We start from the raw sequence: 15602 nt of genomic DNA on the forward strand, positions 1-15602 counted from the left end.
CACTCTCCACAGTACCTGGCTAAAGGTAGAATGTTCTAGAAATAGCAGTTTCAAAATTAATTACTATTACCATTCTTCTTCATTCATTTATTGAAATATTTCTTGGACACCGACTGTGTGCCAGGTCCTGAGGATAAAATTGCAAGTAAAAATAAGACGTTGTTCTTGCTCTCATGTAGTTTATAGTCTTCCAGAGAAGAAAGACATTAGTCAAATAATCCCATCAGTAAAAACAGAATTATAAACAGTGCTAAGTGTTAAGACTGATAGTAAAAAGAGTCAGGCAAATTTGATAAAGCTTCTCTGAAGAGGTGACGTTTCAAATGAGACCTGAGAGATATAGAAGGGCCAGCCTAGTGCAGAACCGGGAGAGGTGTGTCCTAGACTGAGGGGACACCATGGTGAGGGGAGAGCTGGCAACTCTCCAGGAACTGGCTACTGTGTGGTGAGTCCTGGGAAGAGTGGCATAAGTGAGGTTGGACAGAGCCAGAGAGATGCAAGATCATAGACCTGTATTTAGAATTTAGAATAGAACCATATTTATATTTTACTTATAGTGAAAGTTCAGTCTATATTTAGAGTTTAGATTTTGTACTATGTACAATCCATCTGATGGGAAATCCTTGGAGGGCTTTGAGAAGGGGATTGTATCAGTTAGCTTTTGCTGCATAACGAATAAACTCTAAATCTGAGTCACTTAAAAGAACCTTTTATTTGTTCATGATTTGTGGTTTGGCAGTTTGGGCTGGGCTCAGCTGGGGTGCTTATCTCTGCCCCACATGCTGGTGGCGGCATCACTCATGTATTTATAGTCAGCTGGCAGTCAGTGACCTCCCTGGCATGTCTAGCGGCTGGCTGGCTGTCAGCTGGGCCAATGGGCCACATGTTGCTCATCATCCAGCAGGCTAACCCGTACTCATCCATATGGTGGTGGTTGCAGGGTTTCTGAGAGCAGCAAGGAGCAAAGCCTCAGCATGCAAACACTTTTCAAGCTTCTGTTTGTGTGGAATTTACTAGAATCCCATTAGCTAAAGCAAGTCTGGATTAAAGAGGTGAAGATTCACCTCCTGTTGGCAGAAGCAGCAAGGCCACATGCATACAGGAATAGCAGGAATGGGTGGTCATTTTCACAGTCCACCCAGGGTGAGGCATTCCAATTTTAAGAGCACTCAGGTTACTGTGAGAATGGATTTCAAGGGAGACAGAGTGGAGGCTGTCAGGCAGCCCAGGAGGGATGGCATTGGCTTGGACCGAGGAGGTGGCAGGGGAGATGGGGAGGCATGTATGGACTCGAGAGGCATTTTGGAGACAGAATGGATTGGAAATTGCTGAGTGGTTGTATAAGGAGGGGAGAGTAAGGGAATGGAATCCAAGATGACTACTGGGTTTTGGTCTGAGCTACCGAATGGTGCCATTTCCTGATATGGACAAGGGGGGCCGAATGTTCGATCTGGGACACAGTGTGTTCAAGAGGCCTTTCAGACACCCAAGAGGGGGCTGTCAAACAAGCCATTAGGTATTCTAGTCTGCCTTGTAAAGGAGAGGTCAGAATTTGGAGAGAGATCTGTGAGTCTCCATCATATATGTGGTATTTAAAGCCATAGAACTGGGTGATTCATCTAGGGAGAGAGTGGAGGGAGACAAAACAGAGTCAAGGGCTGATGTGTCCTTTTGCTGCACAGCAAACCGCCCATGAATTAGGGGCTGAAGCAGCAACAAAAACCACATTTATTACATCACACATTTTCTGCGGCTCACGACTTTTGGAGCAGGGTGGCTGGGTGGTTCTAATTTAGGGCTGCATGATGCAGGTTGCGCTCAAGCTGTTGGCTGGGGCTGCAGTCGTTTGAGCTGGAGAATCCACAGCCGAGATGGCTCGTTCTCGTGGTTCGTAACTACAGGTCTCCATTCCCTGCTGGCTGTTGGCGGGAGGGAGGCCCCGGTTCCTCACTGCCCGCGCTTCTCAATGGGGCTGCTCCAGGGTCCTCACAACATGGCTGCCGGCTGAGCACAGAGAGAGAGAGGCGGCCACAGGGCCTTTTAAGACCTGTTGGAAGTCACTGTCACTTCCGCCACATTCTGTTCATTGGAAGCAAGTGACAAAATACAGTCCATATTCAAGGGGAGGGAGATTGGGCTCCATCAGAAAAGTACTGAGTGGCTCCTGAGTGCATTTTAAAACTGCCACCCTTGCCCTGAGGTCCCCCCACGTCGGGGGAGGGGCATAGGAGCCAACAGAGCCTGCAGAGAGAGTCACCAGTGAGGCCAGAGGACCCTTGTGTCAATGGGACCCAGAAAGGATTGTGTTTTAAGGAGAGAACCGTGTCCAGTGCTGCTGGGAGTCTGCATGAAGCAAGGATAGGGAAGCGTCCCCTGGATTTTGTCTTGCGGCTGCTGGTGGTGACCTTGCCAAGGGCAGTCTCACTGGAATGTGGGGGTGGGTGGCTGAAGAGCGAATGTGAGGCGAGGGATGAAGACAGCAGGTGTAGGCCCCTCTTTTGAGACGTTTAGCTGTGGAAGGAAGTAGAGAGATGGACGGAGCCTGAGGAAGGATGTGGGGCGAAGAGAGGAGATACAAGAGTGTGTTTTCAGGCAGGTAGGAAGACCCCGGGGGGAAGGAGAAATCGGTGCTGTAGGACGGAAGGCGTCCTGCAGGCCGGGGCCGTGTGGGAAACAGGACACCTTCACGTGGGGTCAGTTGAAGAGGACTTCATCAAGGGACTGTTTACAAATATGTGGGATGGATGCAGGGAGAGCACAAGGAAAAATGGGGTGCCCTGGCCCTGAGGTCGTGAGGGGTGGGAGTAGTTGCCGGAACCTGGACAAAGAGGCTGTGTGGAGAGGGGGACCACCCGACAGGCAACAGGCGCTATGCCTTTCTGTCTGTGGATGCAGCCAGCCCACGGCGACCCGCAGAGGGGACACTGAGGGAAGCAAGACTCCCACCTCTCTTTCTCTCTCTCTCTCTCTCTCTCGCCCACCCTCCCACCTCCTGCCTCTGCTCCCCAGCGGCTGGACCCGACTAGAGCCCGAGGGCTGGGATCCCCCCTGGGGTATGCGTCTGGTCATCCTCCTGGGGCGCAGGGCAGCATGGAGAAGGGAGGAGAGCGGATCTGGAAGGCGAAGGGAAGACGTGCAGCCTCGGACGGTGCAGAGAGCCACAGGGGGCCTGGCCTTGAGAGGGGGTGGCTCGCACCCTTCACTGCGTCAGCGGGGTGGCCGAAGGCAGGGTGCATGTGCCTGGCTTTGTAGGGTCCGTGGTCGGAGTGAAGGCTCCTGTTTTCTGAATGCAGCATGCATTCCCTGAGTGAGGACTAGGGACCGGTGTGAGGAGACGTGAAAGCTGTGCGGCTATGTCTGCAGGGCGTGCAGAAGCCAGCCTAGTCCAGAACGCGTAGAGGCCCAGGCGTGGCCAAGTGCCCTCTTGGGCTCTGTGCTCATGAATTTGAAGCCTGGCTGGTCAGTGTGTCTCCAGCACACTCAGCTGGCAGACTCAGGGAAGGTACAAGATAGGGTTTGTCCCGGGCTGGGGGCCTTCTGAAGGGCACGCACAGCTGGAGGAGAGGGGCAAACGGAAGGACGACCCGCCAGGTAGCTGCACATGTCCGCATATGTGGTGGTCGTGGCTCTCAGCATCAGCCCACAGACTGAAACACAGGCGTGGACACACTCAGACAATGACACGCGCATCCATGTTTGGGAACGTCTGTCTGCAGGCAAACAGCCCAACGGACGTGGGCATACACTGCGCTTACACATCTGGGGGTCCCACACCACACGGATGCAGGTGCCCACACGTATAAACACAGTCGCTGCATGGACTTGAGCAGGTGCACACAGGGGCGAACAGACACACCACACGTGCTACGGACACAGATCTGCGTACAGACCCGATGGAGAACGCACCTGTTGAAAGGGCCCGAGGGTGTGTGCAGATGCGTGCCGACGTGCGTGCCCATCTGCACATGGGAGGGGGCAGTGTTCTGTAGTGGCTACAAGCACAGACTCTGGAACCACACGGCCTGGGTTCAAATCCAGACTCTGCTCTTCCACGTCCTAGCTGCGTGGCTTCGGCCAAGTTACTTAACCTCTCTGTGCCTCAGTGTCCTCGTGTAAAGTGGGGGTAATAATAGCACCTACCAGACAGCACTGTTGTGAGGAGCAGGGAGATGACGCCGCACGCTCTGGTGCGTCTCCCACTTCGCAGACTGTTCCTTCCCCCGCACCTTTGCTGGTTTCCCCTTTTCCCTTACCTAAACCTTGAGTGCCCAGGGCTCAGTCCTTGGTCCTGCTCTCAAATCTGCCTGTCTCCTCCAGTCCGTCGCTGGGGACCGCGGGGGGCGGGGGGGCGGATCCTGCCTCCTTTCACTGCCCCTCACCCCCATCCTGATCTCACCTCGCTCCGTACCTGGCAGTAACTGCTTCGTCCACCAGTCAGAGCGCTCCGGTGCCTGCACCGTCGGCTTCCTTGCCCTCCTCTGGCTTTATTGTACTTTGCAAAACCTCAAATGGTTACACCCAACTCTCTACCTCGTCAGCGCCTGCGCCTGTGAACCCAAGCATGGCTGGAGAAGCACTCGTGCCGCCTGGTCTCACTTTGAATCCATGACCACGAGCCTTAGCTGGCTCTCCAGCTGCCCTAGGCCTCCCTCTGTCCCCTCTCCAGGTGACTGCTTAATCCCTTCTGCTTCCTCCTCAGCCTTCCACCTGCTGCCTCCAGCCCTCCCCTCACTCACTGGGGAAACCGGAGGGCTCGGACCCCACAGCGCCTCCCCCACCAGTGGCAGTGCCGGCACACGCCCTGTTTTATCAGCTCTAAGAGACACTGTTGTTACAGCACAGCTTAGCATCTCCGAAATTGGAATGTTTCTCACAATCAAAGTTGAACTGGCACCACTTGTTCTCTCCGGGGTGGCTGTCTTCCACTCCCCGGCAACTTAGATTGGATGAGCTACAGCACCACGCACTCCCTCGAATTACCGACAGTGAGCTGTCCTTGAACGAGCAACCTCTCCCCTTGTGTACTAGATGTCCATCCGCTCAAGCACTCCACTGTCCTCGGTAGCATCATTTCCCCCTCTCTGCTAGCTCATCCCCATCAACATGCTGGGTGCTCCCTCCCCGCTTGCAAAGACACTCTTGACCTGTCTCGCATTATTGGTGTGTCCTTGCCATCACAGCAAAACTCCTTGACAGAGTGATCCTTGCTCACAGTCTGCAGTTCCTCCCCTCCCTTTCTCTCTTGGACTCCCTCCAACCAGGCTTTCAGCGTCAACATCCAATCCGACTGCTCTTGTCAAGGCCACTGGTCACCAAATGCCACCACAGTTCTCAGTCTCCTACCAGACCTCTCTGCAGCATTCAAACACCTCCCTTCTTCTCCCTGGGACACTTTCATCTCTCACCTCACAGGTGCTCCTTCTCATGCTCCTCTGCTGGTTTCTCCTTGCTGCCCAACATCTGAATCTCGAAGCCCCAAAGCTCAGTCCTTGGCCCTATTCTCAGATCTGTCTACGCTCACTCGCTTGCTAATATCCTCCCATCCCCATGTTGATGATGCACACTTGAACTAGGTACGTGTACCTCTGACTGCTGATTTATCATCTCCCCTTGGATATCTAATAGGCATCTTGAAAGTTATGTGTCAAGAACAAACTTTGGATTAGAGCCTTCATCACACTTTACCTCCTCGTCCTGTGAAGGCATGAGCCTCTGTGTCTTATCATGCGTCGTGTCATCTCGGGTCTTCATGCCCAGCACATACTACTAGATAAACATGTGTTGGGTGAATGAATAAATGAATAAACAAGAAGCCACAGAGTGAGAGGGATGGAGGGGCTCAGGCTTTGATGGCGGAGGGCATCAGATTCAGGACATTTCTGAGTTGAAAGGAACACCTGCTCAAAGATGCAGAAGCAAGCTTTCCAGGACAGCAGACCTCGCAGGAAGCAGAGGGGAGAGCATTCCAGGCATGAGGCCTGGAAGGGGCAAAAGCCCAGAGATGGACGTGGAGCTCCTTTGGTTTCCTACATCACGTCTTGGCTCAAAACCCTGCAATTCTCCCCACTAACCATGTTCATGTCCAAACTCCTTTGTGGGGCTTCTAAGCTTTTCCCCTAATTTATCTCCATCTATTTGCCGAATCTTGACTTCTCACAAATCACTCCCTGTTCACTGGGCGCCCCAGGCAAGCCATGCCCATTTCCAGTCCCTCTGGCTGCTGTGTTGAGAACAGACTCGGGAAGTCAAGGGCAGAGGCAGGGAGATCTATCAGGTTGGAGAGGATGGTGGTTTGGACCGGGCTGGTAACCACAGAGGCAACCTCACGCTCTGGATGCATTTGGAAGAGACGCTGATGGGAATTGCTGACACACTATACATGAGGGATGGAAGGGAGGGGACTCGACGTGGCATGGGGGCATGGGGCTTTGGCCCAAGTGACTGAAAGGGTGGGCACACGGTCACTGACATGGGGATGAGTGTGGTGGGGTTGGGGGTGACAATCAGGAATTCGGTTTTGGACATACCGGGTCTGAAGGGCATGGTGGATATCCAGGTGGAGCCTGTCAAACGGGCAGTTAGACACAGGAGTCTAGAGTTTAGACACATGTATTTGCACCTTAAGAGTCAGTTGATTTAAAGAAAAAACACTAACAGCGGTAGTGTAAGCCTTGGACAAAAGTGATGAAAGCTGTAGGGAGCGGGCGGGTGGGCAGGGGCCAGCGGGTCAGTGGCAGAGAAGGGAGCCCCCCGCCCCATCTCCTCTCCCTTCCACTCCAGGGCAAAAGTGTGAACCATGGCTCTGCGGCTGTGCCTTCACCCTCGCCGACGTTCTCCTGGGAGCTACCCTGCACCGCCTCAAGTTCCTGGGACTGTCCAAGAAGTACTGGGAAGACGGCAGCCGGCCCAACCTGCAGTCCTTCTTTGAGAGGGTCCAGAAGCGCTTGGCCTTCCGGAAGGTCCTCGGCGACATCCACACCACTCTGCTGTCGGCTGTCATCCCCAATGCGTTCCGGCTGGTCAAGCGGAAACCCCCATCTTTCTTTGGGGCATCCTTCCTCATGGGCTCCCTGGGTGGGATGGGCTACTTTGCCTACTGGTACCTCAAGAAAAAATACATCTAGAGCCAGGCCTGGGCTTGGTGCCTGTTGGTGTCTCTGTCCTGTGTGACCCCCAGCAAGCTCTCAGTAATGCACTGTCTCATGAACTTGGACAGCCACTCCCCGCCCTGTTTGGAGTAATTCTATCGTCAATGTGAAAACATTCCATAGTTTAGAGGTAGACGTTGCCAATGCCGTGAGTTGAGGCCACAGCTCTACTAAAGGAGAGAAAGAGTGAGTGTGAGAGGGAGAGAGGGAGAGAGAGAACAGAAACAAAACACGAATACCTTTTCTTTTGATTCAAGGTCTCAAGATGGAACTGGGGGGACTGGTTAGGATCTGAGGTGAGTCCCAGGCTGTTCCGGCCACCAAGGCCCAGATTCCGGGAGGTGCTGGGGGCTCCGAGGGCCTGACCCCTCGCCTCCCCTTCCCTCTTGCCCAGGGAACTCTTCCGCAGGACAAAGCCAACATCAACACTGACTCTTCTAAGTGGTGCCTCCGGGTGGGGCTGGAGACGGCAGACCCCGGAGAGGCCTCTGAAGACCCGAAGGGGCTCCACTCTTCTCCTGCACATGGACTGAGACAGCACTGGCTCAAGCCAAGGCAGTGGCAGCCAATCACCAGGTCACGCCTGGGACGACCCCATGAGCACACCCTCTCGTTCCCCCTCCTGATTTGGCCAGTGTGTTTGCTTTGACACTTTACCAGAAGCTCTTGGAGGTAGCATCCATCCATCATCCTCTTCCCATCTGAGGTTGACATTTCCCACCATGGGAGGTGGCTTTTCAGCGAGAGCCATCTTGACCTTCTCTCAGAAGGTCAGTCCTGGCCTGAGTGTAGGGGCGGGTCTGGAGGTGGATGGACTAGGGTCTGTCTCTCTTTGCCTATGCCAAAGGCACCTCCTTTAATGCCCACCTTCCCCATCACTCATGGGGCTCCCCCTGTGCCCCAACATGCCACGTGGAGGAGCGGGGGTGCCTGCATCCCTGCTGCCCTCCCTGGTCATGTCTCACTTTCCTGTGCCTTTTGCATGTTGGGAGAGGGTCTGGGTGTCACTGCCGCTCATGCTTAGAAACCACTGAAAGCCCCCAATAAAGCATTCAGGAGGAGCAGTTGCTTTTCATTTCTAAACCTGTGTTGTCCATCCATCTCTCATTTCCAGAGTCTGGGGCCGGAGATGCAGAGACACGAGGTTCAGACTCAGTGCTTTGCAAGAGCAAACAAGAGTTGAGTCCAGGGCTTAGGTTGCTGGTTGTGGGGATGGCTTCTGGATGGATTGTGCAATGCTCTGACCTTGGCCTAAACCCACCTCACTTGGATACAGGGCTTCCCAGGTTATAAAGCATGCTCACAAGCATCTGCTCATATTAACCTGGATGTGGTCCTTCGGGGTACACCCAAGGCACATGCCCCGCAGTCCCCCAGAGGGAAAAATGGGCTAAGATGTCTAAAGAACATTAAGCCAGGGACATAACTTATAGAACATAAAGCATAGTTTATTGACTTTGCAAAAATGTATAATAATTTGCCCATTTTGTTGTTGTTGTTGTTCATCAAGATGAAAAGAAAAAAAAAAATAGCCAGAGCCCAGACAGGGCAAGCATGGAACATGAGAGCAGAGTCAACATCTGGCACTGCTCCCCCCTTAGGCTACTCAAACATGCATGCAGACTCTCCACTCATAATTAAACTCCACTCAAGAACAAAAACATCATGCTTCATCCCAGTGGGGTTGACTGGTCTGCTCTCACCCTCTCTCCAAAATGAGATTCACAAAGCCTCATCAGTAACACCATTCTGGATGATGTTGGATTCTCTTCTTGTTCCTCTATTTCTAGAGGTCACAGGCACTCCTCAGTATGCTGTAACCTACAGATTAAAACATCAGTTTAGCCAACACTGGCGTTCCTTATGCACAATGTATACACACACATAACAAGCAAGGAAGGAAATCCACATAGCTGCCAGAGTCCTCATTTCTGTAACTGATCCCAAGGCCGTTGTTGATATTGATAATTTCTCTTTTCCCCACTAGCTATTCTAAATTCTCTTTGTCCTCAACCAACATCTCATGGTTGGGGTATTTTATCTGGTGAAAGGACTTAGACTTTGGTGGTCCTTGGGCTGCTGTGGTCTTCCATTAATCTTTTACTATTTGCTGTGGAAATACTATGGGGCACCCCGGAGAATCCTCTACTTCCTAACAGAGTGTCCCACGCCACCATTGCAGCAGCAAGCCCACTTACCCTCGGTGATCGGGACTAATCACCGTGGTCTGTAGAGGAAACATTTTTGTCTGTAGTTTCAATGGTACGAGGAGATCAAAATGGCCAAATGGCAAACTCAACTTCTGCTAATTCAGCTGAGCCATTGAAGTATTCCCCAACAGAAGCATTCCTTCCTTGGGAACTATAATCTCTAAACCATCAAAGTCCAAAGATTCAGGGATAGGAAGTAACATTTTTGTGAATAGATTATTATGTGCAATAGTGAGGGCTAGTCTCCCATTTCCACCTCAGCACTGCTGGATCGATGTTTTCTGGGTGTGGAAGAAACAGCACTATGGTTTGTACAAAGTATATATTGCATCCTGTAGGACATCACCCCAACATTGCAGCATCTCTTGGCTGGTGCTATAATGTTCTATAAGCCTAGCTGCTTCTAGATAACAGACATGGTAAGACCAGAAATTTCCATAGGTATAATTACACTGCTGCATTCTTTATGCTGTGATATCAACTCCTTGGTCAGAAGTAATTTTGTATGGAATACCAAGACTGGAACCAAAGTGTCCATGGGCGTGGTGGTCAAAGAAGGCAAATCTATATAGAGAATATAAAAATTGCTACCCCCTCCATGATGGAAGGGGTCAGTGTAGTGTATCTGCCACGAGGTGGCTAGTTCCTACAGGGAATGGTGCCATATCAGGTATTCTGGGCAAGTTGGGCACTCGATTCTGATATTAGCTAAATCAGTCTTGCTGAGAGGAAGTCCATGTTGTTGTGTCCACCTAGAACCTCTAGCTCCATTACCATGGCCATTTTGTATTTGAGCCTATTGAGCAAGCACTAGGGTGGCTGGGGGAGGGGAATGACATACCTACAGAACAAGTCATGGTGTCCATCTATTTGTTGAGAGTCTCTTCTACAGTGAGTACTTTTGGCAGGGATATCCGCATAGAATACAAACATCCTCTCTTTCCGTGCCCCTTGTTACAGATCTAGCCACAGTATTTCTCTCACAGATGTACTCATTACCAATCTTCCATTCTCGTTCTTGATCACCCAGCTAAACACCCCATCCCATGAATATGTGTAGATCCGTATTTTTGGACTTTTGTCTCCATCTTGATACAGTGGACAACCCCACGTACTGCTTGAAGCCCTGTTCGCCGAGAGGATTTTCCTTCTCCCACGTCTTTGAGGCCAGGCTCGTGGTGCTGTGACCATCCACTTCCAGTTGGCACCAGGACTGAGGTTCTTCTTCTTCCATCATTTGATCATAGGGCGTGCGTCACAAGGCCTTAGATGTCGGGTGAGGAAGAGGTGGCAATGTGGCAGGAATAGCCGACATAGTCTGAAAGTTTCACTTCCACTTGATAGAACACTGCTGAACATTGGGTTTGTGACGGGCAGCTCAGGTCGCCTCGTCATTGGGTGTCTCATGGTCAGGTGTTCAGGCTCTACCAGGGCGCAGTAGCAGACCAGAAACTAGTTTTCAAAAGGATGATTGTGATTTGCAGAAGAGGACATGACTTGGTTCCAAGTGCTAGGGGTGTGCACTGAGATTTTTCCTACGAGGGCTGGCTGGAGGTTCCATACACCATGTCTAAATCACAGACAACTTAAACACCATTGGATCTGCTGGAACATAAGACTCGACAGGCAGAGCATCTTGCACTGCAGCCTGAGTCTGCTTTGGGATCCATCCAAACCCAGCAGTCTTATGCATTACTCAGCAAATGGTCTGGAGCAGCACACACAGATGAGCGTACATTGCCTCTCAAATCCAAAGGGGGCCACCAATTGCAGTGCTTTGATCTTAGTGGTGGGCGTAGCAACTTGTCTTTCACTTAGAGGGGATAGCCTGACATTTCCTAACCCCTGGGTCCCTACAAATTTCACCATGGTTAGAGGCCCCTGAATGTTTTTGGGGGTTAGATCCCACCCTCTGGTGTGCGTGGGTCTTACTAAGGCATCTGGTGCACTTGCTATTTCCTGTGCCCTGGGTATAGCCCGATGTGATCAATGTCGTGCATTGGTGTTCTGTTATACAGATCAAAGGTCTCTACAGATCAAATTATGACGGAGAACAAAAAGGCTGACATAGTCCCACATTAAGAAACTGCTGCCCTACCAAGTAAAACCAAATGGCTTTTGGTGGTCCTGACTCAATGATACAGAGAACAACATTTTACAGACCAGAGGTTGAATTCAAAGAGCCAGACACTGGGTTTATTTGCTTTAGTAAAGAAACCACATCTGGAAAAGCAGCGGTTTGAGTCATCACCTGATGGAGTTCACAATAAGACATTCTCCAGGAGCCACCCACTGTCCCGTGTGGAAACTAGTCTAGTGTGTGGATGCGGTGGCGAGTTCTAGGAGCTTTCCCCTGATCTACCCCAGTAGCCCTTCTACCTAAATCGGGAGATAGAAATGTCGGGATGGGCTCAACACACAACTTTGGCCCAAGAGCTAAGTGGAGGCTTAGCTTGGGTTACTGGGGACGGGAGAAGAGGGTGACTGACCAGAAGGAGGAGGTGGAGGTCTGTCTGGCTCTGCTGAGACTCTGAGGTGACCGCCCAAGACAAGAGAAGCCATCTCAGTTTGGAGACAGGGAGGGTCTTCGGCTGTTAGAAGAGCTGGCAACTCTGCTCAGAACCTGCAGAGAGCCAAAGCCCAGCCAAGCCGTGTCTCCACCAAACGCCTAACACGCCCGTGCTTTTCCCAGGGCACCTGCCTGGGGAGCAAGGAAGTCAGGCCTGGAGAAGTGGGAGTAAGGAGGAGAAGGAGTAGGGCAGGCAGGGAATGCAGAGCTGCTCTGGTGCATACCAAGCAGTTTTTAACGTGAGGGGAAAAGCATCAAGGACTCAGGAGCATGGACGTTCAGTGTTCTCCCATTCACGAGGTGAGTGGTAGAGACTGGCCTGGAATCTGTTTCCTGCCTTTGTTCAGGGACCCAGACTCCTTCCATACTGTTGCCCCACCTTCCTCTGGGACATTGTCCTCATCTGCAGGGCCTGTGATGCCCAGGTTTTATCTGATCAGAAAGGAAAGGGGATGGAAGGGCACATGTCCAGGAGTTTAAGACCTACACTTGGGAGAGGGTCATATCACTTCCACTCACATTCCATGGGTAGGAATTTAATGGCCGGGCCTTGCCCTGCTGCAAAGGGGCTTGGCAGTGTCATCTGGTTGGGCAGCCTATGGCTAAGGAAGGAGAGAACAGAGGCTGGTTGACAGCTAGCAGCTCTAACACAAGGAATAACTGAATGAGAAGAGGCACAGGCAGACGGCTGGAGAGAATCACAGACTCAAAGTCTGGGCTGGAAGATGCCATGAATCTCCACCCACTTGTTCCACGTATGGAGAAACTGAGGCCCTAGATAGACTGCTGTCTGGTTTGGTCAGGATCCCACTATGAGTGAGTTAGAGCCGAGAGTCCTTTCCCTGGTCCCATTCTGTCTCTTGGAATGTCAGGGGGAGAACCTAGGGTGGAGGACAAGAAGAGTCAACATGTAAACCTCTGCTCAGAAGCCATCAGTTGCTGAGCCTTCGAGGAGGTACCCTGGAGGGATGGAGGGATGAAGCTTAAGACCTACACTTGGGAGAGGGTCATATCACTTCCACTCACATTCCATGGGTAGGAATTTAATGGCCGGGCCTTGCCCTGCTGCAAAGGGGCTTGGCAATGTCGTTCTTGATCACCCAGCTAAACACCCCATCCCATGAATATGTGTAGATCCGTATTTTTGGACTTTTGTCTCCAAAATGTGGGGCTATCAGAGTTTGGTCACCACCACCACCCCCTGGACTGTGAGAATGGGCGTCCCCAAAGTTTCCACTGTCACAAAAAGCCTGTGGTGGGGAGGACAGTAAGGTCATGTTTTCTTCAGCTCACCAGCTCTTCACTACCAAAGTCACAGAATCACTTGTCCAGGTCACTCCAGCATATCCCCAAACACCTGTTTGGTCCTCCCCTTGCAACCTGGGCCCACAGTGGCTGAAGGCCTCAGTTTTCCCATCTCTAAAATGGAGCTGATAATACTGATAGCTGTCATCCAGTGAACACTAACTATGCCCTAGGAAATTCACATAAATTATTCCTAACTCTGCAAAACATCGATTTTTATGTTTCACTGATGAAGAGACAGAGGTTCAGGGAGTTAAGTACCCAAGGTACAAGGGGTAGATTGGGTTACTAGATTCCCTCACAGGATGACACATCCACAGCCCTTCCCGTGTGACTCTGGAGCAGGTCCCACTGTGGGTGGAGCTCGTTCCCTGTGCCACGGATGCTGGGCTTGCCCCTGTGACCACCTCGGGCCAGTGGAATGTTAGTGGAAGGACGGGACGCAAGCAGAGGCTTTAATATACTGCTCTGTTTGTCTCAGCCATCACGTCCCCGTGCTTGTCATAAGAGCACATCCCAGGTAGTTGCTGGCCTTTTCGTCTGGGCCCAGAATGAAAGTAGAATGGACCTGTGGCCTGGAGCAGAGCTCATGCATTCAGGCTGGCCCATGTCAGTGGGTTGCAGTGACCTGTGAGCATCTGTGGTCAGAAGCCATCATGTTGGGGGAGGTTTGTTACCAAGCATTATTACAGCAAGAGTTGACGAATACAGTGGCAGAGCCGGGATTGGAAGCCAAATGCCTTAAAAGCCAAAGGTCTTCCTGTTTTCTCTAGGGCCTAGGTCATTGGGAATTATAGTTGAGATCACATAATAAAAATGTCAGGCACCAGATTAAAAAATTCAGAGCAAATGCTCTGTTGTTATTCATTGTATTCAATGTTGCATTTTCAAGGGTACATTGATGACACCGAATCATTTTAGGGTTACTGGGGACATGTAGGAGTTACAGTGCCCGGGCTTCTGAGAGAGACATTCACTAGGCAGAGGTGAATCTCTTCAGTAATGAGCAGCCCTCAAAGGGGCCTGATATTTTAAAACTTATAAAATATCTTCTTATAAAAAAAAACTTATAAAATATCTTCTTATAAAAAAAAATCTTCTTTATAAAAACTTATAAAATATCCATGATTTCATTACACCAATCAAAGACTAGGGAGGTAGGGAAAAAAAGTATTATCCCCACCTCATAAATGAGTAACAAGCCCAGAGGGGCTAAGTGACTTGCCTAAGATCACACAGCTGAGGCGTGGACAGATAGGATTTGAATGTAGTCTGCTTGCTCCAATCCAAAGCTTCTAACAACTCCTGATGAGAGTCACCCACTTGCGCCCGCATTGGTCCTCAGGAGCATGGGCATATCTGGCAGACACAGAATGCTCAGGAAATGCAAGCAGAAGTCAAAAAGGAATGGAAGGAGGGGGCCATGGGCAATGAACGACAGCAGCCTGTTTGGGCAGGGCTGGAACAACTTTGCTCCAGAAACTAAGATGCTAATCAGGGGTGGCTCCCAGGCTTCTCCACCTATTTATCTCCTAAGCACTCGGACATCTCAGGCACACATACCGCACCCCCCCCCCCCCGCCCCCAGGCAGCCACACCCTGGCAGAGAAGACCAGCAAAGTGGCAGGGCTCCCTGATAAGGCCTCCAGCCCAGTTCCCAAAAATAAGCCACCTGGAAACCCGGGTCAGCCAGATTTTAGCTTGCCTGTGCGTGGAAGCACCTCAAACAGAGAGACCTACTTTACCTTGCCCCCAAACCCCACAGATAAACAGATGGCCCTTCCTTTCGACTCTCCTGGAGAACACCTCTCTTGCTTTCCCTCAAGCCCCAGGCAACCTTGAAAGCAGACTGCAGACTCTCAGAGACTCCATTCCCACACTAGGTCACCGGCACATGGCCTTCTACATTCATTATCTGTATATTTTAATTACTTCTGAGTTGATCAAAATTAAAACACTGATGTGTATGGGGTTTCTTTCTCCTGACTGTAAAGTAAGTCAGGGTGACGATGGTGCAGGAGAGACTCTCTGTGCGCTTGAAGTCGTTTGTCCATACTTCTCACATACTAGGTCCTGTTCTAAGCACTTTGCAAGCATCAATTCATTTAATTCTCACAACTACCCTATGAAGTGGGTACTTCTATCATCCCCATTTTACAGATGAGGAAATTGAGGCCAGAGGTTAAGGAACCTGTTCAAGGTCACAAAGCCAGTGTGTGTGTGTGTGTGTGTGTGTGTGTGTGTGTGTGTGTGTGTGTGTGTGTGTGTGTGTGTGTCAGAGCCAGGATTTGAACCCAGGCAGTCTGGCCAGAGTCCATGTTAACCTCCTTCCTCCTTTGCTCTTCTAAGTGTTTTCTGCAAACCATTTCT

The 15602-nt window shown here is 51.0% G+C and overlaps 1 protein-coding gene across 6 annotated transcripts in view; it reads left to right on the plus strand.

Moving 5' to 3' along the window:
- GDAP1L1 (ganglioside induced differentiation associated protein 1 like 1) overlaps positions 1-8206 on the plus strand; it is a 54061-nt gene extending 45855 nt beyond the window's left edge. For 5 of the 6 annotated variants that reach the window (XM_027621497.2, XM_027621501.2, XM_027621499.2 and 2 more), the window contains one exon: positions 6781-8206. In XM_027621497.2, the coding sequence (XP_027477298.1) occupies positions 6781-7124 (344 nt within the window). In that variant the 3' untranslated portion in view covers positions 7125-8206. The remainder of the gene's footprint in view (positions 1-6780) is intronic. The other variant, XR_003524599.2, reaches the window with a different exon arrangement.
- The last annotated feature ends 7396 nt before the right edge of the window (positions 8207-15602 follow it).

Source organism: Zalophus californianus, chromosome 8 (genome assembly GCF_009762305.2).
Source record: "Zalophus californianus isolate mZalCal1 chromosome 8, mZalCal1.pri.v2, whole genome shotgun sequence".
Classification (NCBI taxonomy): Eukaryota; Metazoa; Chordata; class Mammalia; order Carnivora; family Otariidae; genus Zalophus; species Zalophus californianus.